Source organism: Platalea leucorodia, assembly GCF_965183815.1.
Source record: "Platalea leucorodia genome assembly, chromosome: 4".
Lineage (NCBI taxonomy): Eukaryota > Metazoa > Chordata > Aves > Pelecaniformes > Threskiornithidae > Platalea > Platalea leucorodia.
In genome coordinates this window covers 49,682,031-49,708,923 of record NC_138826.1, presented here as the reverse complement: position 1 = coordinate 49,708,923, position 26,893 = coordinate 49,682,031, and the positions used below count along the sequence as shown (strand labels likewise).

The window sequence follows — 26,893 nt, the reverse complement described above, 5'->3', positions numbered from 1 at the left end:
TTTCTCCTCATATAATAGAGCTTTGATTCCCCGACTATCCTCCTAGCCTTTCTTTACACATTTTCTATTTTGATGTAATCTTTTCTAACGAGGGATAGCCAGAATTATGCTCAGTACTCCAGAGCTTTGCACTGTAGAATTGATAACTGCCTTAAGACTACCTACCTTAAGATGACCAATGCATCCTAAAATCTCATTTAACTCTTTCCTTTTTGCTTTGAATTGTGGATTATAATCACTAGTCAGGAATATAGGTTGTTCCCTGCGAACAACTGAGTTACTGGAGGAAGTTCTCTCTCCAGGAGGGAGAAGAGGTTGACCAGCCTGTTGTTTCCCAGATCTTCTCTCTTGTCCTCCTTGAAGACAGGAGGGCATTTTTTTCTCTACCATTCTTCAGGAACTTCCCTCATTTTCATGACTTCTCAAAGATAATCGTGAGTAGCCTGGCGGTGACATCAGGGAGCTCCCTCAGCGCTTGTGGGTGCAGCCTGTCAGGGCCATCAGTCAAAAAACTTATGAAACAAAGAGAAAACATTAGAAAGCTGTCCCTCTGGATAATCAGATGGGTTTTTACACAGATTGTGTATTTGTTACACAAGGAGCTGTTCAGTGTCCGGACAACAAGATAATTAATAGGAAAATGTGACTCGTGTTTTATTCCAAGTTCTGATACACCTGCTGTGCAGTGAACTTCTGCACTTGGAGTATGAAGCAAACCTGTAGTGCTTGTCAGTTCATTAACAGTATTTAGTTTTATTAAATTAGAGACTTTTACAAAAATCATACTCTGCACAAATAATTATCTTCAGTATGCTTTTCCCTTTAGTTTCAAGGTTGGTATCAGTTGGTATCTATGTTATTTTTTCTTTCATATGTTAAGTGATGAAAATACCATATACCTTTCTGTCTCTTTGTACAATACTTTTGCATTTACAGACATAGTTTTGAGTAAAACAGATTAAATGGATAATAACCTCAGGAAAAAATAGTTCTGCAAATTAACTGGCAATGATATTCATCTGTCTTTCATATCAGGCAGTTATTTGATTTATCCTGTATTCTTCATGATTTTAAAAGGTTGCTTATTGCTACTGCTGCTTTTGATAATAAAGGAGTGCAACCCAACAGATCCTATTGGGACTCTATCTATCTGAACTGTTTTCTGCTGGAGTATCAGTCCCTAGGCTGTGTCTTTATGTGGAAGGTTAAGGGAAACTGCAGTTTGCTTCACTGAGGAAGGAATACCTCCAGCACTTGGGTTGATTGCAAGGTGCTAACGGATGCTTCATTTGGCCACGGCTGCCGTTTGGATGGGTGCACTATTCTGTGTGTAGATTAGGGAGGGGAAAACAAACTGACTCTTTTTTTTTTTTTTTTTTTTTTTAACTGGCAGATGCAATACCATTTACTAAGGTTGTATTAAATATATTGTTGTGTTTTTCTTTCTTTCCTCATTTCTGCAGATCTTTCAATGGAAGAATGCTGTGACAAGGGTATTGAATGGGCAAATAAAAACAGAATGTGTACTTCTCTACCGTTAATATCCGAGGCCAGAGAATGCAGGTATATAGTTATGAATTATATATTAAACTATAGTTTATATTTTCATGTAAAACCATGGGAGTGGCAGGTATGAAAGCTGATTTGGAAGATGAAGCTCCCAGCTCTTAAATCCAAGTTTTTCAAATCCACATCTAGCCTTGGGGACAACCTACTTTTCTTCCATTACATCCTTTAAATTGTTGCTGTTGGTCTAGAGTCACCCAGCTCTAATCTCTTTGACCTGTACTGTGTCTTAGTCAGAAGTTTTTCCACTGTACTCTACTCGCAGGGCTTGGACTCTGCCTACAGTCAATACATCTCATCATGGCTCCCCTAGTGTCAGCAAAGCTTCTTCAGTTTATACTGATTGTGAATCTAGCCCAACAATGGTCCAAATTCTTGGGCAAAAGTTTATCAAGAAACACAACAGATCCTGTACATTGATAATCTATAGATTGCATACGTACATACATATATTTGTAAGACAGCCTTTTAAAACTGTTTCTCCTATGTGGTGCCACACAGATAATTGTTCTGCAGTTCTCAGTCGAATTGCTCAATGGGGGAACTTAAAGCTTAAGTCAAGGAGATTCCTAGTTACGTAGAGTGTCTGACTTTGTGAAACGTATTTGACTGTAGAAAATAGAAACCTTTAGTTAATAAATAGATATCTTAATTCTACTGACATTTAATAGGATACTAATTTTGATTATGTAATCTAGCATTAATGAATATATAAATTATAAATATATAAACAATGAAGTTAAATGTTAAAATTATTTGCAGAGTAATATTTTGGTTATACTGAATCTCTTACATTGTTGGAGCATTCATTTTTTATGTCAATGAGTTTGCATTGTTTTTGCTGTTAAATGCACTTGTTACATTTAATTTGTGGAGCTAACAATTTGTGATTGGTAGTTAGAGGGGCAGTTTCACAGAGGACTTTGTACATAGAACACATTGCATTACTCCCCCTCTATCTTTTCAAATGGATTGCAAAGTGATTTAACCTTGCTAATTGTAGAAGCGTTGGATTGATCTTTATTACGGAAGGAATGTGTCTTGCAGGCAAGTCTGTCCACGTTTTCGGACTTTTGCATTTATATTGGCATAGAAAGCAGTCTCTTACGCAGAAGAATTGACAGATAGGACTTAAATCCCAATTTAGGAAATACTTGAAGTGTCAGAAGAGTTACAGACAAAGCAGAGGCAGGAAAAACAGGAAACCAAGTTTATTGAACAATCTGGGAGTGAGAATCTTGATGATTTAATGATCATTTGATTAATGTGAGTTGCGATTCTGCTGTAAATGTAATTTTTTCTTTTAAAGATTGCCATTTTAGAGACTCTTTAGGACTTAATAGGAACTGAAAAAAAAGCTTACTAATACTTCCTCTAGCTTTTGTCCATAATGGATATGTAATTAAGAATATTATAGTGAAGTAATGGTAAATGAGAAATGGGTAAATGCACATATTCTGTGAGAGGCATGAGCACTTACTGACAAAAAAAAGAAGCTGATAAATTCAGTTCAGTTGCGTTTATTCATGACTGTACGATAAATAAACATAACTCCCTCTGAAGCCTGGCCTCAGTATAAAAATGAGTAAGTAAAATTGGCACCTTTGGCTGCTTTCTTTAATGGCAATATTGTTTTACTCCAGTTATGATTGCAAACTGGCATATCTATGAAAGGTACAGAAAAATCGCTTTATGATGCCGTTTCAGACACAAAAGTAAGAGCCAAATTCTACTCCTAATTGCTGGTGTAACTGGAGCCAGAATGAACAGTGAGGGAGCATGGTTCTCCTTGCAAGCACGTGAGGGTAATGACACTGATTTTGTACATTTTGTACATACACTCTGTCCTACTGCACAGAGATGCAAGCAAAACCAAAACCAGGTTCATTGCACTTGCTGAGATCTAGGCAGGTGAGAATATGGCACAGGATGCTTTATTGGTTATAGATTTTCAAAAGAACTTGCTTCCTATTTAGACACCTACATGCAGTGGGAGCTGCCGGGGCCCAGATACCTGTCATTTATGTGGTCGCTTAAACCCCTGCTGCGATCTTTTGACTGTCTAGTGCAGAACAGTTTGGACAGTGTAGATCAACTGACTTTGAGTGCTCTAAAAAAAAATGGCCTGTTGGGTGTACAAACCCGTATTACTTCATGCCAGAGGGAGCTCTCTTTGCCCTGCGTATTTCAGCTTGGGTTTGCAAGGTTAGCAGTTGAATGCAAGGGAAAAATACATTGTGACGTGAGCAGATTTGATGAAGTTACTGAAGTAAAAATGATTTTGCACGGCTACATTGCAAAGACCATGCAACACAGAACAGATTGGATGTGAGTACTTTCCCCAACACGCATTACAAGAATGTACGTGCTGGTTTTGAATCCTCTGCTTAGAATAGCAATAACATAATAGCATCTCAGAGTCAGTCCTTCCCTCAAAGGAAGCCCACTGCTAGAGTTTCTTTTGTTTTTCTAACCACCCTTTCTTTTGTTTTTCTAACCACCCTTTCTTTTGTTCATGTGAGGAACAAACTGCCTTATTGAATTAGAAGTGCACCCACTTGACCTTTTCCTAGTCATTTAAAGCACATTCATGGTAATCAAGAAGGGTTTCCACGCAAGCACTGACATTCGGATATCTGCTGTGCACGCTAGAGACAAGCTGAGAGTTCTGGGTTTCAACATCTTTCTAAGATCCTTCCCCCAAAGTCTCTTGTGGTTCTTGAGGGACTTGCCATCTGTGTGAGCATCACTGGCTGAATATGGTACAGTTCAAACTGCAGATGTGCTCACTTTCTTGTCCTATGCCACAGGTGAGCTAGCCCTCTGTCTGAAGTTCACATGAATTTGTAAGATCCATCTGGCTACTGTTATTCTGTTGCATTTATGTTGAAACAAGGCTCCTGGCTCAATGTCCAGTCATGCCTGCAGTCTCCTCTTGTGGTTGCTTGTCCCACCAATGAGTATATCTCTCATTGTATTATCACTCTGGAAATGACAGTATTTTTCTGTGTCTTCATGACTCAGTAAATATGAGTGTAGAAGTTTAATGAATGATATCTTTGGCTGTCATAACAGCAGCTTTTTGCCCATTCATCCATTTTCTTGTGATGTGGTTAAACTCACAGCAGCTGGAAACAGCTGCCATTTATTTTTGGAACTCAACCTGCCCAGTAAATCTTCTTCCTTTCAAAATGAAGAGTTTCCCCTGCCCAGAGCTCTTAGCAAGTGAACTTAATTCCTGGGCCAGAAACAGCATATCTCCATATGAGAATTGCATGCCTTTAGCACTGTGTAAAGTTTTTGGAGATATACTGGGAATAACATTATTTATTATTAGTGTCGCAAAAATGCATAAAAGAAGAAGCTACAGAACACTCTGCTAGGTGCTGTGCAAAACCAGAACAAAAAGGTGATCTGTGTTCCCAAGCAGAGACAAATGGCAGCACTTGGATACAGATTCAGATGGGAACACAAGGAAATAATAAGACAAGAGCGTCTGGAGTGATAGGCACCAGATGCTTAACTGCTGATAGATGTTTATTGATTTATGCCACTGTAAGTCTGGAGGAGCCTGAGATTTTAGACATCAAAGTTCTGACAGTTTTATGTCTGAAAAAGCTGTTTAAGTTATTTTTGGAGCAGTTGTCTTTATTAATGATTATCTCTTTTCTGTAGCCTGCTAAGTGTGCCTCACAGTCACTAAGATTTTTGGCTGCACAGTCAGAGGGATAGAACAGTCTGCTATGTTGTCAGGGGTTTATTGCCACTTATTTAGAAAAAAAATTGCTTACTTCACTTTGTGAATAATGTCAAACACGGTCCTTTCTCTGCCACAACATTATCACTATTGTTTCTCTACATAATATATGATATCGATATAATTTTACCCTTTACCTTCAAGAAAACTTTTATTAAGTAAACTACAAAGTTTGTGGATTGCAGCTGATTAATTTTGAGGTTTGTTGAATCAATTATTTTTACTTGAGTCCCTTGCTAATTTATAACACATGTTCAAATATATGTATTTTCATTGTTGAGGCACTCTTTATTATTTTCATTTGTCATATTGTGTCACTCATAATACCAGATCTTGTTCTTGCTCTTAATTTTCCTAAGTTCATTTCTCTTGCATGTTAAACTGCAAACTGAAAGGACTAAGGGTAGAAGACCCAGCTTCTTTTTGCAAAATAATTCTGGAGCAGAATCATTCCCTTTTTAATTTTAATATTTTTTTGTCAAAGGCCTTCTACCATGCACGTGAATAACACTGACACAGTTTGAAGACAGGCTAATAAGTAGAAGGAGAGAGACAGAGGGTAATGAAACTAGACTGACAACAAAGACATTGTTTTCAGAGCAAAGTTAAATGTTAATGCTTTTATGGAAAGAAATGAAAGGAGAAATAGGTGATTATGAAATCTGTGCTGGTTTAGGAGTGCATCCTCTGGGAAGGAGAATAATAAATGTGAAAGGATTGTGGAGGTAAATGGACATGCAGCTTTTCAGCTGGAAGTTTATTCCATGAAAATCTGTAACATTGATTAATTTTTAACAAAGTAAAAGTGAGAATATAAAACATGATTTCTTAACTTGATTTATAATCAGATCACCTAGTAACAAAATAACTTGAATTTTAGATCAGCATCTGCAACAAAGAATAAGGATTTCTTAAATGTCTGGGTGATCTCTGTTCACTAGTGAGCCATGAATAAAACTCATCTTTCAGAGAAACCAGAAAATGCATGATTTTACCTGAAATATCCTGAGTGAATCTCAGTTATGAGGCCTCATGCTCCTAGAGATTCTGTATTTAGTGTTTTAAGATTTGAGCCCTATTGTAAATACTTATTTATTTCAATAAAGTTCTGTGGCACTGATTTAACTGAAAATCAGAATATGGCAGATAAGGAAGAAGTAGCCTTTGGCTTTTTTAATTATTAGGAGTAATTAAAAAAAAAAACAAAACAAAACACAGGAGAGTACTCTTCTACTTTCTCCTTTTTTTAGAGACCAATATTGTAAGCTGTCCGTAGACATGAAATTAATAGGTATGCTACACAGGAGGAGTTGAAAGGTTTTATGCAAAGAGGCAAATCTAGATGTCCTATTAGCCATTAGAGATGGCTCCTTTACTCTGCTGTGAAGTAGAAAGTGGGTATGTGTTGTATTAGGGTCTAAGCCAAGGAGACACATGTAACTTACTTAGCAAAGACAGGGAGAGACAGTCTTAAGCTCAAAAGTCTTGGAGTCTGAAGAGCTTGTGGTGGTATGCTCTAGTGACCATCAGCACGTGGGCTGGCATGCAAAGGGAGAAGGATGGTCAGCTGGGCAGGCGAAGTTGCAGCCGGCAGACAAGTACGGTGCAGATTTTTCTAGCGTTTTTCTCTGCCATCTTTCAAGGATTTCTACCTCTGTTACAGCCACACAAGTGTTTACAGTCTCAAGCAATATTTGCTACCAGTGCAACTTCACTGTAGGATTTGGGCAATGAAGTGTGATTTTATTGTTGTTGTTCTGAGAATGAACAAATGGTATTTTAATCTAGTATTCAACTGATGTTTAATTCCTTATTACAGTTGGGGTGGGCCACGTGACTTACGAATACAACTGTGGGAAACATTTTAAGAAACTTTTCTGTTTTGGTCGAAATTGCCAATTTGTCAGAGATTTCAAAGAGATGACTTATATTTGGAAAAAAAAAAAACCACACTGGAAATCAAACAGATCTACTGAAAGACTGCTGCTGTTTGTTTGTTTGCTTGTTTGTCTGTGGCTAACATATCTAGCTCCCCAACAGGACTTGGAGGGTTAAAGGAGCTGGAAAGTCTCAGCTCCTGCACTCTTGGGCTTGAAGTTCAGGTTTTACAGGCTTCCAAAGTCCTGACAGTCAGACCACCCCAGAGCTGGGCAGGGAATGGAAATTCTGCTTCAGAGGGAATTTCAGCAACAAAAAAGCTACATATTCTTCCAAACTGGAACTAAATCAAATATCAAAAACTTCAAATATTCTGCCAAATAAAGTTACTGTCCTGGGCTTAACGTCTTGCTATGACTTTAGAGTCTATTTTTGAATAATTTGTTCATGAACTTATCCTGGGTTTTGTTCCTATGCATTGAAATCTCATAGCTGTTTTTGTCCAAGTGAGAACTGCAGAGTCAGACCATTACAAAATCCAATAAATAAGAATTGGGAATCTTCAGGAATGTAGCTTGACAACCTCGCCTCACCAATGTGCACAGAGATGCATGATCTGAGCCCAGCACCCACGTGTCCCCTGCTTTTAGTGGGCTGGACTGGATGGCCTTAACACTGAGGGAATCCCTCTCGCTGTCTGGGAGCTGAAAGCTCATCCTATGGTCATCGAGAGCAGAGAAGCTCCTCCAGAGGTGATGCATGGGAATCCACTTACCTCAGGTAACAGTAGGAGAAGCCTGTAGTTCAGTGGTGGAACTAACACACCCGTCTTCCATATACTTCAAACATTTCCAGCAGTGTAAATAAAGGATTTTTAAGAGTAAAGAGTATTGGTTTGCTGAATATCTTTATAAAATTTTATGTATTTCTAGGTAACCCTTGAAAAGATGTACTCATCAGTTCAAATAATTAGAGTTGAGGGGGAAAAAAAAGGTGAATACTCTTAACAGCAAAGAGTATGCGTTCAGTGTTGTTGGTCCGTAAGTTGTATAAGGTTTCTGATGCCAATGGGTATAAAAGTGCATTTATAGGGTTTTTCTGTGCGTTTCTTGTAGAGCTCTTAACATATCAGGGCATGCCTTTTAGGTGCTGCCCCTGTTGTATCATAAGTAGAATTTATCAGCTTGGATTGCCTTTGGGATAGTTTCCTTTCCCCCTAGCAACCAGGTAGCATTATTCTTAGTGAACCTGGGTTATCACAAAACACATGTATATATTTATATCCCTGTATGTGTAATCTGATTTGTTACTGTTTTAACTTTTTTTCTGTTTCCCGGTGTCTATTACAGGAGGTAGCGGTGGAAGAGCTTTAAACTGCAAGCTCCACCCACAATGCTACCCAAGAAGGCAGAGTTGCATGTAAAAAAGAGAGTGGAGAGAGGGAAGAGATCTCCTTGAATGAGCTTTGCTTGCAAGTGGCAGTAGCAACACGAGTGGAGGAGTTTAAAGCCTCCTCACGCAGATTATTTTCCACAGGAAGGAGTTTTCAATTTATTCACTGAAACTGAGATAAAATAGAATGATTTTATGAGCAGTGGAAGTAATAAAGCTGAGTTTCCTGTAGATTTATATCCTGTCTCCTCTCCACATCTTCCTGCCCTGTAATACCCTTCTCTCCCTTGTTTTTCTTCGCCTCTTGCTGGCAATACACTGCGTTTCTCACTATGACTTTTGTCTGTATCTTCACTTCTCCCCATATCTCCAGTTGTCCCACAGAGCAACATTATGAGCTTCCTTCAACATGCCTTACCTGTTTGTTTGAGCAAGGGGCAGCAGGTGCCAGGGTTGACTGGCCATAGGATTGCAGACTCTCACAATGTCCAGGGCCTGTCTTCTCCCTTCCATCAGTTGGAGCACTGATTTCGTTCTCGCCATCCTCTGTTCAGCCACCAGCTGTCACAAAACATGCAAGAAGGCAAGTCCTGGAGACCTTGAGCCCTGTGGCAAATGTGGTTGAAGTTATCGATTTCCTTAAAAAAATTGTTAGGACAGACTGCAAGGTAGACAGGCAGTTAAACTGTATTAAACATACGACCTTACCTGTATTAAACATATCACCTAGGCATTCTCTCTTCTCCTAGAGAATATTTTTACTTTGTAACTAAAATGCATGCCCACGGAACCTCTTTCCATGAGACTAGTGCAAGTGCTAGATGTCAAAACTTGCATCATCTGTTTTTTACCTATATATGACATTCTTCTCCCGTTGCTTCCATTCTTTTGTCAGCATGACTCAGATACAGTGCTGCCACAGCGAGCTGGAGAAGCAGTACTGTTCAGATGGGACTGAATTTGCCAACCTGCATGAGGAGTGTGACTCACATATTGTTGAAAAATCCACCTGTGAAGCTGAATACTTTAAGGTGAGACATTAAAGTTCTGTTCATCTTTAAGAAATGGTATTGACTGTCTAGATTGCTTTTAAGGGTTGACCCTGAAGGTCACCATATTCAGTTTGATGCACATAAACAGTTTTATCCCACCTGCGCCTCATGTCTTTGTTAAGGCTGTCCACTTCGTGCTTCTTTGAGAAAAACAGTTCTCCACTGAGTGAAGCAGACTGTCTCATTGCATTTTAGCAAAGGCAGAGGGTTGAATGCAAAAGGGCAGAAAGTCTTGAATGGGTAATTGGCTAGGAAACTACTTTTGCATGAAGAGAAGACATCAAAACTGTATGAAGGGATGAGTAAGAAACTCAGTCTCATTTCAGACTTTAGCTTTCATTAGAGCTTCATGGCCTAAGGTCAAACTCAGTGGTTTTCAGTCTTGGTGGTCCAAAGGGGTAGGACTGAAGTTAATCCTCTCAGCATGCTTATAATTCCAGCTTGTGTACATGTCCTTAGTTAACATGACTTTGATTTACAATTGAGTAGAGGCATCTGTAAGCTTGTGATAATAGCATTTAGTATTAGAATAAAAACGCCTGTTGTTGGCATCTTTAGTTAATCTGTACCCTGCCCTCCACCTTTATTACTATCTTTGTCTCTCCTTTCTTGAAAATGAGCATATTCATACCACTCTGCAGAGTGTTTTTGGAAGAAAGTTCCACCAGCAAGATCATGACCTTGACCATGACCCGGTCATGAACAGCTCCGGTCTTTTTACAGATTTCTTTCAGTGGTCATGAAAATAGATGAGAGTGATTTTACTTCTGCCCACTGCCAAAGATACTGAATGTTTTGGTTCATTCAGTTAAAAAAAATGTACTGTATAGAAGATGGCAGACAATGGCTGACTTGCAAGTTGCGTATCTCTCCAGAACGCTGGGTTGATCATGTTCCTGGCAGTAGGATGCCCCTGATGCCAGGGCTGTGAGGTAAACCATGTTCTCGCTGTGAGTAGAAGAAAGGTAACACGTGCTGATGAGGCTGGCATTGTTGGGTTGTCACAAACTTGTCTGCATGTGCAGCGTGATTTTGTCCCACAGCGGAGCGTTTCCCACAGAGGGGACATAATCTCACCTGTTCACCACGTCCAGGGTATGCCCTGCTTCTGGCATGGAGATTCCTCTCTGCAGCCTGTACCGTTAGAAGCCTGTCCCACCCCAATCTGGATGTGGCATGAAGAAATATTTAGCCCTCTGTGTCAGTACTTTGAGGGGCTATGAATAGATGAACAAGGACTGTGATGGTGATTACTCTGCAGATTGAAGTGCTTGCTACCAGAGACAGGTTTATAACAGCAGCACTATTTTAAACACGTGCCATGGGACAACTCTAAAACAGAATGCAACTGTTCAAGGAAACCCACTTTCCCATCAATGTGGGCTTGTCAGCATGAGGAAGAAGAGTTAATGATGTTGTTTTTTAAAATGGCCAGACTTCTGTAAAGATGGCAGGTTTTCATGGTGACAGCTGTATTATTAAACAAAATGGGCTGGGCCTTGATCTCTGGCCCTGAAAATAAATGGTTCAGCACAGCTCATGTCACGTAACTGATGCCTTTTCCCTGCAAAACACAGTGCATGAGGCCTGTTGGGAACACTCGCTGGCCTGTGCTATCCCCAAACTATGCTTCAGCATTGTCTGAGAGGATGTTAGTTGCCATTAGAGCTTGCTAATATTTAAACATTACAGACAATTGCGGGACAATGCCTGAGCCCATATTCTGTCCCTGTTTGATTTACTGGTATAAACAGTCTCAGTTTTATTTAATCTTTGTGAGCCACGTTCTGCCCCCCCATTCCCTAACAGGAATATCCTACACTTAATAACTATACTGAGATAGTTGTAGGAGTATCTTTGTAGATAATCTCTTTGATCCATGATGGACATAGATGATTTATGATCTAATATCAGTGAACAATTCATCATTTCTTTTGTTGAATACATTTTTAATCTGATGACCTTGAGACATAAAATTTGTCTGGCAATTGTGCCCTGCTGTGGTAAACTTTTACATTCACACCAAGCCCATCTCACATGGGCTTGAATCTCATTTTGCCTAAGTTGGTACATTTTAGTTTAGCTTAGGTAGCATGGGAAATCTTTTGGATCCTCTTTGTCTCCTTCAAGGAAGCAGAAAGAGTGATTTAGTAATTCAATTAGTAGGATTAATCGCAGCACTTTGCATCAAATGGGGCAGCTAATCTTTCTTTTGAATCCAAAACTTGTGATTGGAAAGAAGATAAAAGGACCATATTTTGAAAACACTTGCCTCAGCTTTTACACTTAAAGGTGGTAGGCATAGGTAATAATGCATATAATTTTACTCCTCTGTTTTTTGGAAGCATAGCTTTTCTTGCCTTGGAAAAAAGGATGCAAAATTAATCATTAATCTTTAAAATCTTCATCAAAAGACAGAAATCAATTTCTAGATTTATTGCTGATGCAGGAGATGTAGAAATGGTTTTATGAAAGTTTCTACCACAACAGCCCTGCAGGAAGGAGTGATGCTTGTAGAAATTTGACCTTTTTTAAGGTGCTCGGACATTTTCCCCAAAATTTGTCATAGGTAGTTTCTTTTTCCAAAGATGGAGATGCGGCCGTATCTCCCCAGTTTTGTCAAGAATACTTTGGTTCTGTATATTAGGTGAGCACAAAAGTTCTACTGCTTTGGACTGTTGAACATTATTTTAATTTTTGTTCAGATCTTCAAAAGTTCTGAAAAAAATTTGCACTGAGTTGTTTGTATATTTTTCAGTCTGTTTTTCATAGCATCTACTAGTTAGTCTGGATTTCAGCAAGCGAGAGACCTCTTGTGGACAGATACACAAAAGCAATGTTAATACATGGTTCACCCTTCCAGATCTGGTAACTTAAATGGTGACATAAATAATAAAGAACTATTATAAAGTTTAACTAATTAAGAGAGCTTATTGATGAAAGCAATTTCAGGTGCTTCCTAATCACACCAAAAATAAAGCTTCAAATTTCTCACATGTAACTATTCATTTATTCTTTCCATCTTTATTCCTTTCTGTGAGAAGGCAAGGTAAAACAGCAGTCAAGGGATCATAGGACTTAAAGTAGGATGCAGCTTTCTATGCAAACATGAAGATCAAGGCATGGCTTTGAAGCTGCATGGGCTTTTGCTAATAACAGGGGAGAGGCAAAGGAAAAAATATTTGAGATTATTATCGGGATCACTTAAGAAGCAAAGGCTTACAGGCTGTGAAAGTGTGTGATAACAACTCGATCGTTAGGTTGTACCATCCATGAAGGCAGCGATGGTTCTAGCAAATGGGTGAATGGTCATTGCAACATGCCTCCGGGCAGCTGGCAACCTTTGGAAAATGGTTGCAAACACATCAAGAACTGAACTAATATGGAGTCTAGACTACATTCCGTATTTCAAATCAGAGTCTTCAGATCAGATCAAAGTCTTTCAGAATAGGCTTACAACCCTGAAAAAAAGAGTGTGAAAAAGGAACTGTTGAGATTAATCTTACCAGGGTAGTGATAGTTATAATGACATACTGCTTTGTGTCTCAGAATACCAGACTGCTCCGTGAACATGAGTTAAACTAGCCTTATCACTGCTGTATTATTACCATTCCACAGTGGGAGAACTGAAAGAAAAGGTGACTTTCCAAATTCACAGGTGAGGTATGTGGAGACGTATGTGGGTCTGCAGAGTCCTGGGTGTGCTCTGAGCACAAGGCCATTCATCAGCTTCTCCATCTTTTTTTCTTTAGTTGAACAGGAAATATTAGCCTTTAGGACTGCCAGTGGAGAATCTTCTAAGGTCAAGATTAAACACCAGTTACCATAAACATCAGTTAAGAAAACATTTGACACTTTCCATCTCTGGATCATTTTGGCTATGGTATAGCAACATAAATGATTGTAAAGATGTTAAATGAAGATGTATCATGCACAGTTAGAATAAATACAGGTTGGAACAAATGGTTCAATGCATACAATTATGTTAGATGAAGACAGAGTTTCTTACAGACATTGCAAGACTTAGCAAGCTCTGTACTTGAAGATTCACATTAGCTGGAGACAGAGGTCTTTCAAGTGGTGGCTCAGCCTGGGAGAAATGAAGAACATAAGGTTATTCAGCACTTCAAGAATGACAAGATTAATGATCACTCTTTACAAAAAAATCCAGAGAAACTCTGTAGCTCCCAATTTGAGCATTGTGTGACAAGACAAAGAAATAGATAGAGTCAATACATATGCCTAACAGTAGAAGCCAGTGAGGATATCCAGCAGTATATAATGTCAAAATTTGGCAAGGCATCAGCTGCATTCAGTAACTTAAATAAGGTTTGGTTAACAAAAATACGCACACTTAAGTCAAACAATGAATCTTCAGCTCAGTTTTCATTTCTGTCTTCTCATTTATGGTTGTGAAAATTGGAAATCTAACAAAATTGTAGACAGATGTTAAAAACTTCGAGAAAGATGCATCAGGAAAATGTTTGACGTGTTAGACAGAATAAATATTCAGAAACATTGCAATTCTTGGAAGATGTCATCAAGTATTTATTTCTAAAGTCATCCAGAAAAGCCAGAAAAGATGGAAATATCCCAGACATACTAGTGATGAAACCAGAGCATCCGCCACTGGATGGATGTAGTTGGAGAACCAAGTCAAAAAAGTGTGTAGTGAGCAACCATCCTACCAAACAGTAGCTAATAAGGGAAAACATGTATCTTAATGTTATGGTGGGCATGAAAATAACACCCCAGTACTGGGCAGGAGGGAAGAGTTCCAACTGTACAGCATTCTGCATCAGGGAAAGGATTCAGTTGTGTATTTAAAGACAAAGTACAAAATAGCATGCTTACATACTTCAGAATGCTGTAAAGTAAAAAAAAGATTGAAGAAACAAGGAAAAAGGATTTTATTATTTTACTTTCATGCTGCTTTAGGTTTTAAAAAAACCTTTCGCTGCAGTACAGAGAGAGAAACATATGTAATACTTTGCAAGGGAAAACTTAGAATATAGGCAGGGGTATACATCTCAGAGTAGTGGAAGAAATGTAATAGTTGCCTTCTTTTCAATAGGTGTGGTGCTTAAAGCACCAAATTACAGAAATTTAGTTCAGTGTTTAGTTAATTATATTCCATCTGCTCTGCTTAATGATGCAGGCTATTTTCTTCAAGCAAAAAAGAGTCTGGAAGAATAATAAAATTAACAATAAAAGCCTAAATCTGCTTTTACATGACAGTAGCAATTGGCAGACGCCAGTTCCAGAGAACCAAACATCTTTGCTGCTTTCTAACAGCAAGGAAGAAAACTGAAAATATCAGTAGTCGCCCCTCAATTTAAAATAAAAGGAAACCTCCACGGGATTAACTTGTCCTGTGTTCACTTCTGTGGTGTATTCTGGGGCTGTAGTTCGGCAGGTCTGGAAGAGGCGGATCACATTTCATTGCTGGAAGCCATGTCAGGACTGTGATGCTTTTAAATAATGTTTGACCACGTAGTCTGTTTTTCAGAGCAGAATTGCTTCTCTTTATGACCTGTTAACACTAACCTTGGATGAATCATGTTTGTTCGCTTGTTTGTCTGTTAGTTCAGAGAGGGGTATTTTTTGCTGGGAAGTTGAGTAGGCAGTTTAATTATAAACTGAGTCATGCACTTCATTGATCGTGTCCCACTTTAATTGAACCGACACAAAAGGGAAGCAGAGGTGTTAAGAGTTCCCACTGTTTGCTGGTATTTGAAACTGGGCTGTGCAGGCAGGGAGCAATGGAATTCCATACACATATGTGGACCTTTCTGGTCCTCCACATCACCCTGCACACACATTCACACATACACAATAATTGTGAGAACTGGATCCAGGTTCTGTGCTTGGCTCTGTGTAGGCCAGATGCAGAGCTCACTGAAATCAACTACAGATTAAAATGTCTGAGCCTAAGTATACCAGGAGTTCTTAAAGAGTTTGCAGAAAAATTTCCATCAGTTTGCCAAGGTGAGATAACACTATTGACACTACTGAAAAAATTTGCATTGATTTGTTGAGGGCTAGGATATGACTTTTTCTTTTTTTTAACAGATATGTTGTTACTGTTGTTTGCTGGGAAAGGCTGCCCAAATTCAAGGACAGAGTTGTGAACCCAACCCGAAGACAGGATACCAGTGTGGAATTGTCTTCAGAGCTTGCTGTGTGAAGGGTCAAGAAGGCACTGATGTGTCCATCAGCGATGATGCTCCTAAAAAGGAGCAAGGTATTTTATGTTGCATATTATAAAAGAGTGAGACACAAAATGATATGGGGTACAAGGAGTGCTTGTACTTTAAATTACTTCTGTTGGAATTCCACTAACTTGAGATCTCTTTTCAGTAATTTAATGATGCATGTTCTGGAGCTCATTTTTTTGGCTAGTGATAGCTGAAACATTGTATACCACAGGAGGCTAAAGGAGCTGGAAATTGGTCACTCAGTTCCTGGTGTCAGAACTTAACTATAAGACAGATTATTTTGGTCACTAATGATCTTATCTTGGAAACTGAGTATAAGCCATTAATTTTTAATAGCATTTTGCCCACTGATAAATTCTTAATTAAAAAGAAAATTGACAACCAATTCTTTTAATTGGATTTAAAAGCCAGATGGCCTTTGCCAGCTCGTCAGAATTCAAGTCTTGCCTTTTATGTGAGAGGCAAATGCCCACAAACTGGGGGCATTTGAAATGCCTGGACTGTCTGGGAAAACTGAACATTTCCAGGAAACATGGTATCTGCTTTTCTTTCGACATGATCAGAAGAGAAAGGCATCTAGATGGCAGCAGCTCATGATGCCCTTCTCCATACCTAGTCCACAGAGCTGAAAAGAATGAATGTGGACATACTTACCTTACAGACCTGGGTTTGGGGCTTTTTTGTCTTTTTCACTTAGTAGACAGACCTGAAACTGCAGAAAAGTCATGCTGTATAGTGTTGGCTCCTTCACGGGCAGTTGAGTACTGAAAACATGCAGCCTGGCTTGCAGATCACCAGTGACAGATTTTGGGAGACATCATCCTAATCAATCACTTAAACCCAGACCCCACCACAAAAGCTTGCATTGGTCTGCTTGAGCCAGTGTGTTATCAGACTTGTTTCAGGTCTTTCAAACCTGGCTTGTGTCAGTGTACACCCTTATCAAGTAACACTGAGAAATGCCCTGCCACTTTCTTTTTGTGAATAAATTCCCCTTGTCCGTTAGCACTGGGTGAAGTGACTGGACTGGTAGATACCTTGTACTTAGACCACTCTGCTAATAATAAAAATCTGTACACTCAGTGTACCCGCATGACATGAGAAGCATATCAACACCTGAAAATCCAGAACTGTGAGCACAGCATACAGTATTTCCCCACTCACACTTGTGGGCAAGTGGCACACATAATAACCATTATGCATATGGTTAGTATGGTTATTATGGCACACATAATAACCATTATGCATTGCAAAGATGGGTCTATGTCAACAAGCAGGGTAGGACAATGTTCTCATCATTAAACTAAGAAACAAGTAGGTGGTTGAACATATGTAAAATACCCCTATTGACAATAAAAATTGCCTGTAGAAAGGCGGAGCAAGCAACATGAATAGACACCTTTGTTAGTCATGAAGGGGAGATCAGTCTCCATTTTGTAAGGCAGCTTCTTGGACTAGCACCTTGTGTTCGTGTTATGCAATAGGAAGGCATGCAGGGCATTCTGCTGCAGAGGGTAAGGCAAGCTGACTCCCTGTACAATGCTTGCTTAGTCACATAAAGGGTAATCTCTGGTACTGTGTCCCCAGAGACCTCTACAAAATCAGACCAGACTTGGGCAAACTAATTTCATTAGCTTCTCTGTGACCAAAATGTACCACTATGGCTTGAGGACTCAGTGTACCAACCCAGTCTTGTGCCACTGCACAAGAACTTGCTTTCACATCTGTGATGTATTATTTGCTTGTAAGTGACCACTGGCTGAATAGGCTTATGGACAATCACTGAAATGAGACTAAGCTTCCTATTCAATAGCCAGAGTATTTTGAGATTATGTTTTTACACATCTCACTACCAACCTACCATTTCCTCTGTGTTCAAAGTGGCGGGATTGGAGGATGTCCGTTAGCTAGTCCTTTCGGCAGGCAAAGGGTTCAGGCAGTGGATGTATTCAGCCCTTTTATGTCCTCCGTGTGGAGAGAAAGAACTCTCAGGACACATGCACGTAGCAGAAGTACCGCTGATCAAAACTCTCCAAGTTAAGGTATATTATATACCTTAGTAAAGTATATATGTATATTGCCAGCAGGAGCAGGGAGGTGATAGTACCCCTGTACTCAGCACTGGTGAGGCCGCACCTCGAGTACCGTGTTCGGTTTTGGGCCCCTCACTACAAGAAGGACTTCGAGGTGCTGGAGCGTGTCCAGAGAAGGGCAAGGAAGCTGGTGAAGGGTCTAGAGCACAAGTCTTATGAGGAGCAGCTGAGGGAGCTGGGGTTGTTTAGCCTGGAGAAGAGGAGGCTGAGGGGAGACCTTATTGCTCTCTACAACTACCTGAAAGGAGGTTGTAGCGAGGTGGGGGTCGGTCTCTTCTCCCAAGTAACAAGCAATAGGACGAGAGGAAACGGCCTCAAGCTGCGCCAGGGGAGGTTTAGGTTGGATATTAGGAAAAACTTCTTCACCGAAAGGGTGGTCAAGCACTGGAACAGGCTGCCCAGGGAAGTGGTTGAGTCTCCATCCCTGGAGGTATTTAAAAGACGGGTAGACGTGGTGCTTGAAGACATGGTTTAGTGGTGGACTTGGCAGTGATAGGTTAACAGTTGGACTCGATGGTCTTAAGGGTCTTTTCCAACCTTAACAATTCTATGATTCTATATGAAGTACATTTGAAAGAATGCCATAAGTAGGTGCCCAAAAGTTGGGTGTGGAGTTCTTTTTGGAATGAAGTCTAAATAAATAACTGAGGTTAATCTGATTTTCATTAAAACTGTGAGTACCCCAAGCTACTATAAAGTCAGTGGAAGCCAAGCATGCCTCAACAACATGTCTTATGAAAATGAGGTTAAGCTCTGGTTAAAAGCCTAATGTTAAGAACCTGAATTTGAAAATCTCAGCCCATATGTAATCTATGATCACAGCATGACTTTCATATTGAATCAGTCAGATGGAAAATGCCCCATGGCCATGTGCATTTGAATGTCAAATTTGAGTATGAAATAGCTGTAAAATATGTAAATAATGCTCTTTAATTTTGTCTTGGTTTATCCAAAACCCTGGTCTGAGTCCCGTCCCAAGCAGGCAGCTTTTTACTGTGAGAAGAAAAGTGCTTTCTCCTCTAATGTCTGTCTCTCCTCTTTTTAGTTGAAATTTCAAAGGAGGAACTAGACCAAGAAGATCCTTATCTGCATGATGGCTGCAGAGGTAAGTCAGGTGACTAGTCCTGTTAGCCAGCTCTTTTGTGATTGCCTCCAATAAAAGTGAAGCAAACTTAGATCTAGAGATTAGCCAAAACCTTTTGCCTGGGCTAGTTATGGGTAAAAATAACAGAATGAAGATCCTTTCTAAGAAATAGTAGGCCATTATGTGATGCCTCAGTAGTTCTTAAATACAAGGGAGGCATTGTCTTCCATTGTGGAGTTTGTTTTACCCAACTGAAGCTTGGACTATACATTTAACTTTTATTTAACTTCTGGTGGGTAATACCTCAGAGGTGTTATCACTGAACCCGTGGAGTACTCTGGATTCTTCACAACATGGGGATCCTATATTAAATATGTGCATTCTTTTATTCTCCTCTTGGGATGATCAGGGCGATTGAATATGAAATGAAACTTGTTTCCTTTTGAGATGCATCACCTGAAAAAAAGGAAGAAAAGCGGCTATTGTCCTCATTAGTCAGGCTGTTCTGCCTCCTGGGAAGAATGTGTTATTGGGATATTGTTCTGCTAAGTATTCTGATTTATTGCTTGTCACATGTGATTTACATGTCTATAAACTTAAAACAGCAGTGATTTATTATTTTCTACAAGCATTTCAGAACTAAGTAATTTATTTAGGATAAAATCAATTTAATAGACTTATATCCCAGTTGAGAGATGATTTACTGTGCTGCATGTTGTATAGCTATTACACTCCTAGAGAGGATGGAAATGTCTACAAGGTCATTAGCTAGTCAAAATCAGCACTGGCTCTCTTCCTTGTCTCCAGCTCCTAATTACAAGAAATGACATAGAAAAATGTGTTATATATTTTCCTAGCATTATTTCTTTATGTAATCAGTTGTTGCATTTGTCAGTTAATCAGCTGCCTGCAAGAGACAGATCAGTATGACTAATTACAAATTAGAGTTTCTGTCTACAGTACATTTTCTGATAAACTTGGCATGCCAAAATTACTTGTGATTTTCTGATTCTCACCAGGGGAAACTTAAATTTCCTAGGCAGTGGAAGTTCCAGCAGTTTGTTTTGGACCACCTTCATGGTATATGAGGAAATTAATTCTGTTCTTCCAGCACCTCCACGATAGGTTTTACTGTGGCTGACAGGAGTTCACAGTATTAGCAGAGGTTCAGAAAGCGGTAGCTGTCCATCTCAACCACGAGACTATGGTTCCTTCTAATTGCCTTTGCCAGTATTGTGTACAGGCGTCATTTTCTGTGGTGTATTAATGGTCCTGTCCTCATTAGAATTTGTTACAATTAAAAAAATTATTTAACTCAAAAGTTTAAAGCATTTTAGCTGCATTTGCCCACATTGATTGTGCTTATCTTAAACCTTTTGTTTAATGCCTATGCAGCCATTCTGAAAAATGGAAGACAGGTTCTATTTGTACTAAGAATATCAGTACTCTTACAACAAATAGTTGGGAGTATATAACCTTTTCTCTATTGTGAGAATATTAAATGTTTTTAATATTAATTTATTTTTTAACAAGATCAGAAAAAGTAAGTTTTCTTAATGATGAGCCAAATTTTGTGTAAATTTCCTATACTATCCTCTCTTTCTGTCTGCCAGAATAACCCCAGCTCTCTTTCACATCCCTTGTGACTGCTGCACATGCCTCACTACGTCCCTAGTACCCCAGTAGTAAGTCTTGGTTCCTTTAGGTTCTCTGAAGCCTTTGTCACGCACAATACCCTCTTCTCCCTTTCACGTTTCCTGCCTGCTGAGTAAGAAAAGAGCACATGCTATAGCTAATTCAGGAGCATGGTTCTAATAATGCTGGGCTAAAAATTAAGCCTAATGCAGCTAATAGTGAAAATGTTTCATTAACTTAGGGTGATGCATCTTGTCTTCCTCAGTGTACAGTAATCACCATACAAAGTTTTAACTTCCCAGCCAAAACCTGAGTAGGTGTCTGAGCTCATGATGGGCTATGAGCAACTCCTTAATTTACTTCCTTCTTATATTCATTTTTAGAGCTAAAAGAATCCGGCGATTCCCAACACTTCTTTCAGTGTTTAGCCCTTTCCTTCTTTTGTATGTGTGTGTTTAGTTATCTGCTTTTCTAAATAAATCAGCAAGCATCCTGTAAATCAATGATTTGATTCAGTTCCTGTGAAGAGCTTCTTAATTATATAAAACTTCTTAACATATCCAATTAGGTGGTGGTCCCTGCTCTCAGCAGTGCAGAGACACAGGATCCAGTTACGTCTGCTCCTGCTTTGTTGGGTATCAGCTTCAACCAGATGGTGTCAACTGTGAAGGTAAAAGAAATAAAACCATTGCCTTGATTATCAACATCCTTGTTTTAAAAGAGCAAGAACAGACAGATAAAAAAAGATCCAGACAGAAGGGATCAGAATATGCTTATGCCAACTGGGGAAAGAGGTGAGATCATGAAAAGTTGATTTAAATGGAGTGTTGGAGTGAGAGTTGTGGGAAGATGGAGTTAAGAAACAATCAGTAAAACAGATGAAGGATTTAGAGTGGAGAAGAAGCAGAAGATCTTGAATTTATTGTTGTGAATAAAACCAAAATAAAATACCTGTTCTCTTGTATAGTAGCAGATAGTAATTGATAAGGCAGATGAAATAAAGTAGGATTCTTCAGCTTGTTAAGGACATAACTGACAGAAACGATGAAAGTCTTGGATATCGTGAGTGGCATGGGAATAGTCAAGGAGGAAGAATTGTTAAGTTTCTCCCAGAACAACTACTAAAGGGACATCAGATAAAGCAGGCTGGGATAGAGCTTATCACACTTGACTTCAGATATGTGCAGTGCGGACATCTGCTTCTGGGCTAGTTAGCCTAGGCTTCTTTTGTTGCTAACTGAGAGAAACAAGCACTTCCAGGGCACAGTTTATCTTGCCTATTTTGCATAGCTGTTGTAGGATGAAAGGCGTTACTCATCAGGAGTGCCTTTTTCTCTCATTGACTGAAAAGGGAGTCTAGGTAAGTAGCTCATACAAACTTCAGAATATAAAATAGATATTGATGATTGGTCAGATTAACACTAACCTAGTGTGAAATATAAAAAGGAAGAACTTTTACATTTGATACACGTGGATGCCAAATATTCTTATGCGTTTAAAGAGAAAAAGAAAAAATTTCCAAAAGAAATGCCTATCAGTAGCTATAAAATAGAAAGTTGCAACTTGTGGCTCAGGGAGTTGGTAAGCCATATGTGGGTGGGAGGCAGAGCAAGCAAAGGATTTCTGAAAGTTTGCCTCATTCGTACAGTCACTATAATCATCTGCTACTGGACTCAGTCAGATGATGTTGGCCCTTTGCTCTCACTCAATACAACTTTCTCCTCTTTCTTAAGTACAGTGAATCAGCAGTCATAAGTCCTGTTAACAACAGGGTCAAAATGTCTTTACTGGCTCACGCTCTGAGAACAGAGATGAGTAGCCACATTGTGGGGGTGTGAGGCCAAATCCCCGCCATTCTTTGTATCCTGATGCTCAAAGGAATGACTGGTTGGAGGTGTGCCCACAGCTAGCCTTTGATCTCATCTCTTCCCAGTGATTTCATGTTTCTTATTTACCCTTTTTTTTATCTTTAATAATTTTTCATATTCTAGATATTAATGAGTGTATCACTGGGACACACAGCTGTGGGATTGGACAAACTTGTGTCAATACATTAGGATCCTTTCGCTGTCAGCGGGACACGAGCTGTGGAACTGGTTATGAACTGACGGATGACAGTCGTTGCAAAGGTACGTCATGCGCAGAGAAACTGAAATCTTTTGGACTTAAGTAAAAAAATAAGTACATCATCATGTCATACTCTCTTACTTTTGGTAAATACATGTGTAAGCTGTAGTTACTCAGGGACACACAGACAGTGCTAGTTCTTCTGGGACGGTAGTTTTCCACCTGTCACCTTGCAGATACCAGATCAGGCTGTCTGTGGTCTACTACAAAGACTTCCAGGAGAGATAACTACATTTATTTTACACTAGCAGTTTGTGTTGTGCAATAGGAACTGGTCTGGGGACTGAAACAGTTGATTTTGAAGGCCCAGCATTCACACTATGCCCATTTTTCTGGTGTTTACTTCTGGCTAGCTCTAGTCTGGTCCTGTGAATTAGTTGCTCATTAGTGAGTGGAGTGGCTAATTCCTGCTCCTGGAGCATATCTAATGGTTTGGTTTCCCCTGAGAGAATCAAGTTTGCACACTTCAGTGTGTGAAATGAAGTGTGGCAAGTGGAGTGACCAGGTGATTCAATTTGAAAACGCTAAGGTAGATGTATCTTTTAAAAAAAAGTAAGCCTTTATCGTCAGGAAGTTTAAATTTGTTGTAAAGGGATTAATTTCTTAATCACAACATTCTTCAGGATTTAAAAATGAAAAAGGGTTAAAAGCACTGTTCTTGACTAGCTATGTTTGAACACAAGGGTAATAGTTTTATTTACTAAAGTAATGACTGATTTCAAGTTGTATCTAGCTCAAAGTATGCTGTTAAGTGCATCCATAACTTTGTCTGACATGCTACCTTTGCAGAGATACAAATTAGCAGCAAACTCCATTTGATGTGGAATTGGTTTCAACTATGAGAAAGTCTGTTCCCCAGAGCTTAGAATTGTTTATAAACAGACTAATTTCATTCCACTGAGTAAATTAACTCAATCAAAATTCTGGCTAAAGTTTTATTGTAGGAACTGACCAGTGATGAATAATAGAATGAATAAAAAAGCTGACGAACAAACTCCAATGCAAAACCTGCAGAACATACAGACAATGTTTTTCAAAGTATCATGGTCTAACTTTGATCCCTTTGAAGTAAAATTTCTGCTGATTTGAATGACATCAGATTTAGGCCAACAAATAGCTTACCAGCAAGTATTAACAGTCTTTCTCTGGTGGAAAAAAAGGAGTACAGACAGTAAATTATGCATGCCATTAATGTTAGAAAGTTCGTATCTGGATAATATATGTTAATAATGTTAATTATTAATGTTATATCAATAGCGATGAAAACAGAAAATGTATAATCTTCATGTTAGATTTTTAAATGCCAAGTAAAATGACTGAGTTGTGCAACATGTAGAACCCTGCTGAACCCCATTCAGTATTAACCCATCCTAAACTTAAAACGGGCTCCACAATATATTTAAGTCTCACAAAGCTCTAGGGATAATCAATTGCATCTACTGTTGTGTCAACTGCATAAATGGGAAAGCTGAGACATCCTATTGCTAGAAAGTTTCTGTATTTTAATAGCTTTAGGAGATTTCATCCCATGGCAAGGTGGCAACATTAAATTTTAGCTGCTTTTATGTGGACAAGGTTACATTCATGAATGAAGCGTCGTTAGCCCTTGTCTGCTTTATGTGGATCATAATTTATTCACAAATATTTATTGTCTATTCTGAACTGGAATGGAATATTAAAGTGAGCAGAAATCATATTTCTGTGCATTTTAAAGCACAATATTGCAAGGATATTGCAAGCCTTAATATGGATGAGAATCAAGGCCAATTATTTCACTTATGAAAGAAATGAGCAATGTCTGTATTGGATCTAAGGTTAAAATTAAAATTGCACTTGGACATACAATTAAATCTTACTGACTTCAAAGCTGAGCCTATGTGTAAGCACACTGCTGAGGTGCTCTGTAATAATTTTCAATCATTTGGTTGTGAGAACTAAACTTGTAAAGCATAATAAACACACACACCCCCCTATATATAATGTTAAAAACAAAATAATAAAAAACCCTTAGCTTATTCTACTGTTTTTACTGAGATTCTGTTTGAAGTAGTAGGTCAGATTGATCCTGGCTCACTGCATTGAATTGCCTGAAGATATGCTGAGGATTAATCTGTCTGACATTTTTAACTATGTCTTATGTTTTAAATGTGATGAAAAAGCTTCTCTCAAACTCCTGCTAACCATTTTTTTTTTTTTTGTGATGTACCAGATATTGACGAATGTGAGACTGGTACTCATAACTGCCCCCCCGACTTTATCTGTCAGAATACTCCCGGATCTTTCCGTTGCCGACCCAAGCTACAGTGCATGAATGGGTTTATACAAGATGCACTAGGCAACTGTATTGGTAAGATATATTCTTATTTCAGTGAATACTTACGTGTTGCCTATGAGGTAAGTTGTAGTTTCACTGGGTGAGTTCTGAGCTTCTCAAGTCATTCTTCATGCATGTATGCGTTGCTCTGCTATGTGTTTTTCCTGCTCCTTTAAAGGCAGGCTTGGTCCCACAGGTAAGATTTACAGACAAAAACCATTTAAATAAAAGCCTTACATACTAGATCTCTGTTTGTAATGAGATTTGGTTACCTAAGGCACTTTTAGCTGCATTTAAGCATTTTCATTAAGTCTTTGGGGATTTTATCTGAAACAAAATTTGTAAAAAATTTGCGATATGGTTTATCTTTCTCTATCCAAAAGGTTTTAGCTAAAGCTTAGTATAAAAAGCTGTAATTTATGACATCCTTTGTAACATACTTTGTTGATATTAGTATGCATGGTTCTGCAGGTATGTAGGTATTTCCAGACCTGTCCCCCTTTAGTTACAGCTTATCAAGAATCTTACTTTGTATGAGAATGATGGGCCAGTTATAATACACCATGGAGAGGAGTTTTATTTTAAAGACTGATTACCATCTGTCGGGCTAATGCCTTGTTTCCAAGGCTCCTACAAAACAGAATGATAACGTTTATATACATAAATATGTTAGAATTACTGGTATCCAGCAGACTCTAAATGGAATTGTCTAATGTGACCTACAAATCTATCAATTATTCCCTTGAGTAGTATTTTCAAGTCTCAACTTAACTTTGAATTCCCCCAGCGGCGTAGCGTGTCTTGGACTTGTGGAACTGGCTGAGCAGCAGCAGCTGCCAAGTCTAGCTCACTGTCAACCCCTCATTCTCCTGACCATATCATACCCTGTAGTGCCGAAATCTGACACTGGAAACACTGAGGCTGAAAACAAAATTGCAGCCTTTAAAATGAAGGGGGCCAGGGCTTGTGCACAACAAACCCTTTGAAGACGTATATCTGCCATAGCTAGCACCAGGTCCATGGTTGTTAGACGTCAGTGTGCCTTCACTGACACTAGCAAAGCCACATCAATTTGCAGCAGCGATAGTTATGTTCGCTAAAATGCATTTGCTCAAAATATTTACCAAAACGATTTCACAGGCTGATTTTACAAAATGTGAATCAAATGCTGCCCTATGTGGTGTTGATGGGGGAAGAGTATGAAAACTTTCCTGTATTCCCAGTGTCATTTTAAGTTGAAAATTTTACACTCCAGTGAGCTGGGATAGGCCTGGCTGAAATGACATACTCTTCCCCATCTTCAGGCAGCCAACATTTTGCAAGCTAAATACTGTGCTTAATACTATACCAACTGGAAGGCAGTAGCTCTTCAACAGTTAACAGTACCACTGTGTAAAATGATGATAATACCCCAGAGAAACAGTTGGGAAAATTTTAGGCGAGGATTTTAGTCACGTGAAGCTGGGCCTTGCTGAAGGTTGTGGGATGCAAGCCCATACACTCACAAACAGTGCTGCTCCTACAAACTGTCAGGTCTTAGTTGTATTAACTTTTCCAGGTATCAAAGGCTGCCTCGGTACCTCCTGTAGCCACTGATTGCCAACTCTGAAACTCCTTTCCCCCAAACTAATAGCACATGCTAACCTGTGTAACAGTGAGTTCCTTACCTTCATGGCTAGATATGCCACACCAGATCATACTCTAATATGGCTTAGTCTCACCTCATTACATTTTCTGAGATTTTACTTTATAGTGGCTTCTTACCAGGCAAAGGATA

At 39.1% G+C, this 26,893-nt stretch overlaps 1 protein-coding gene across 1 annotated transcript in view; it reads left to right on the top strand.

Moving 5' to 3' along the window:
• The window catches only part of FBLN1 (fibulin 1), a 79,509-nt gene that overhangs the window by 12,088 nt on the left and 40,528 nt on the right, over positions 1 to 26,893 (top strand). The window contains exons 2-8 of the mRNA XM_082308869.1: positions 1,464 to 1,563; positions 9,489 to 9,624; positions 15,718 to 15,889; positions 19,002 to 19,061; positions 21,244 to 21,345; positions 22,667 to 22,804; positions 25,012 to 25,149. Coding sequence (XP_082164995.1) covers positions 1,464 to 1,563; positions 9,489 to 9,624; positions 15,718 to 15,889; positions 19,002 to 19,061; positions 21,244 to 21,345; positions 22,667 to 22,804; positions 25,012 to 25,149 — 846 coding nt within the window. The remainder of the gene's footprint in view (positions 1 to 1,463; positions 1,564 to 9,488; positions 9,625 to 15,717; positions 15,890 to 19,001; positions 19,062 to 21,243; positions 21,346 to 22,666; positions 22,805 to 25,011; positions 25,150 to 26,893) is intronic.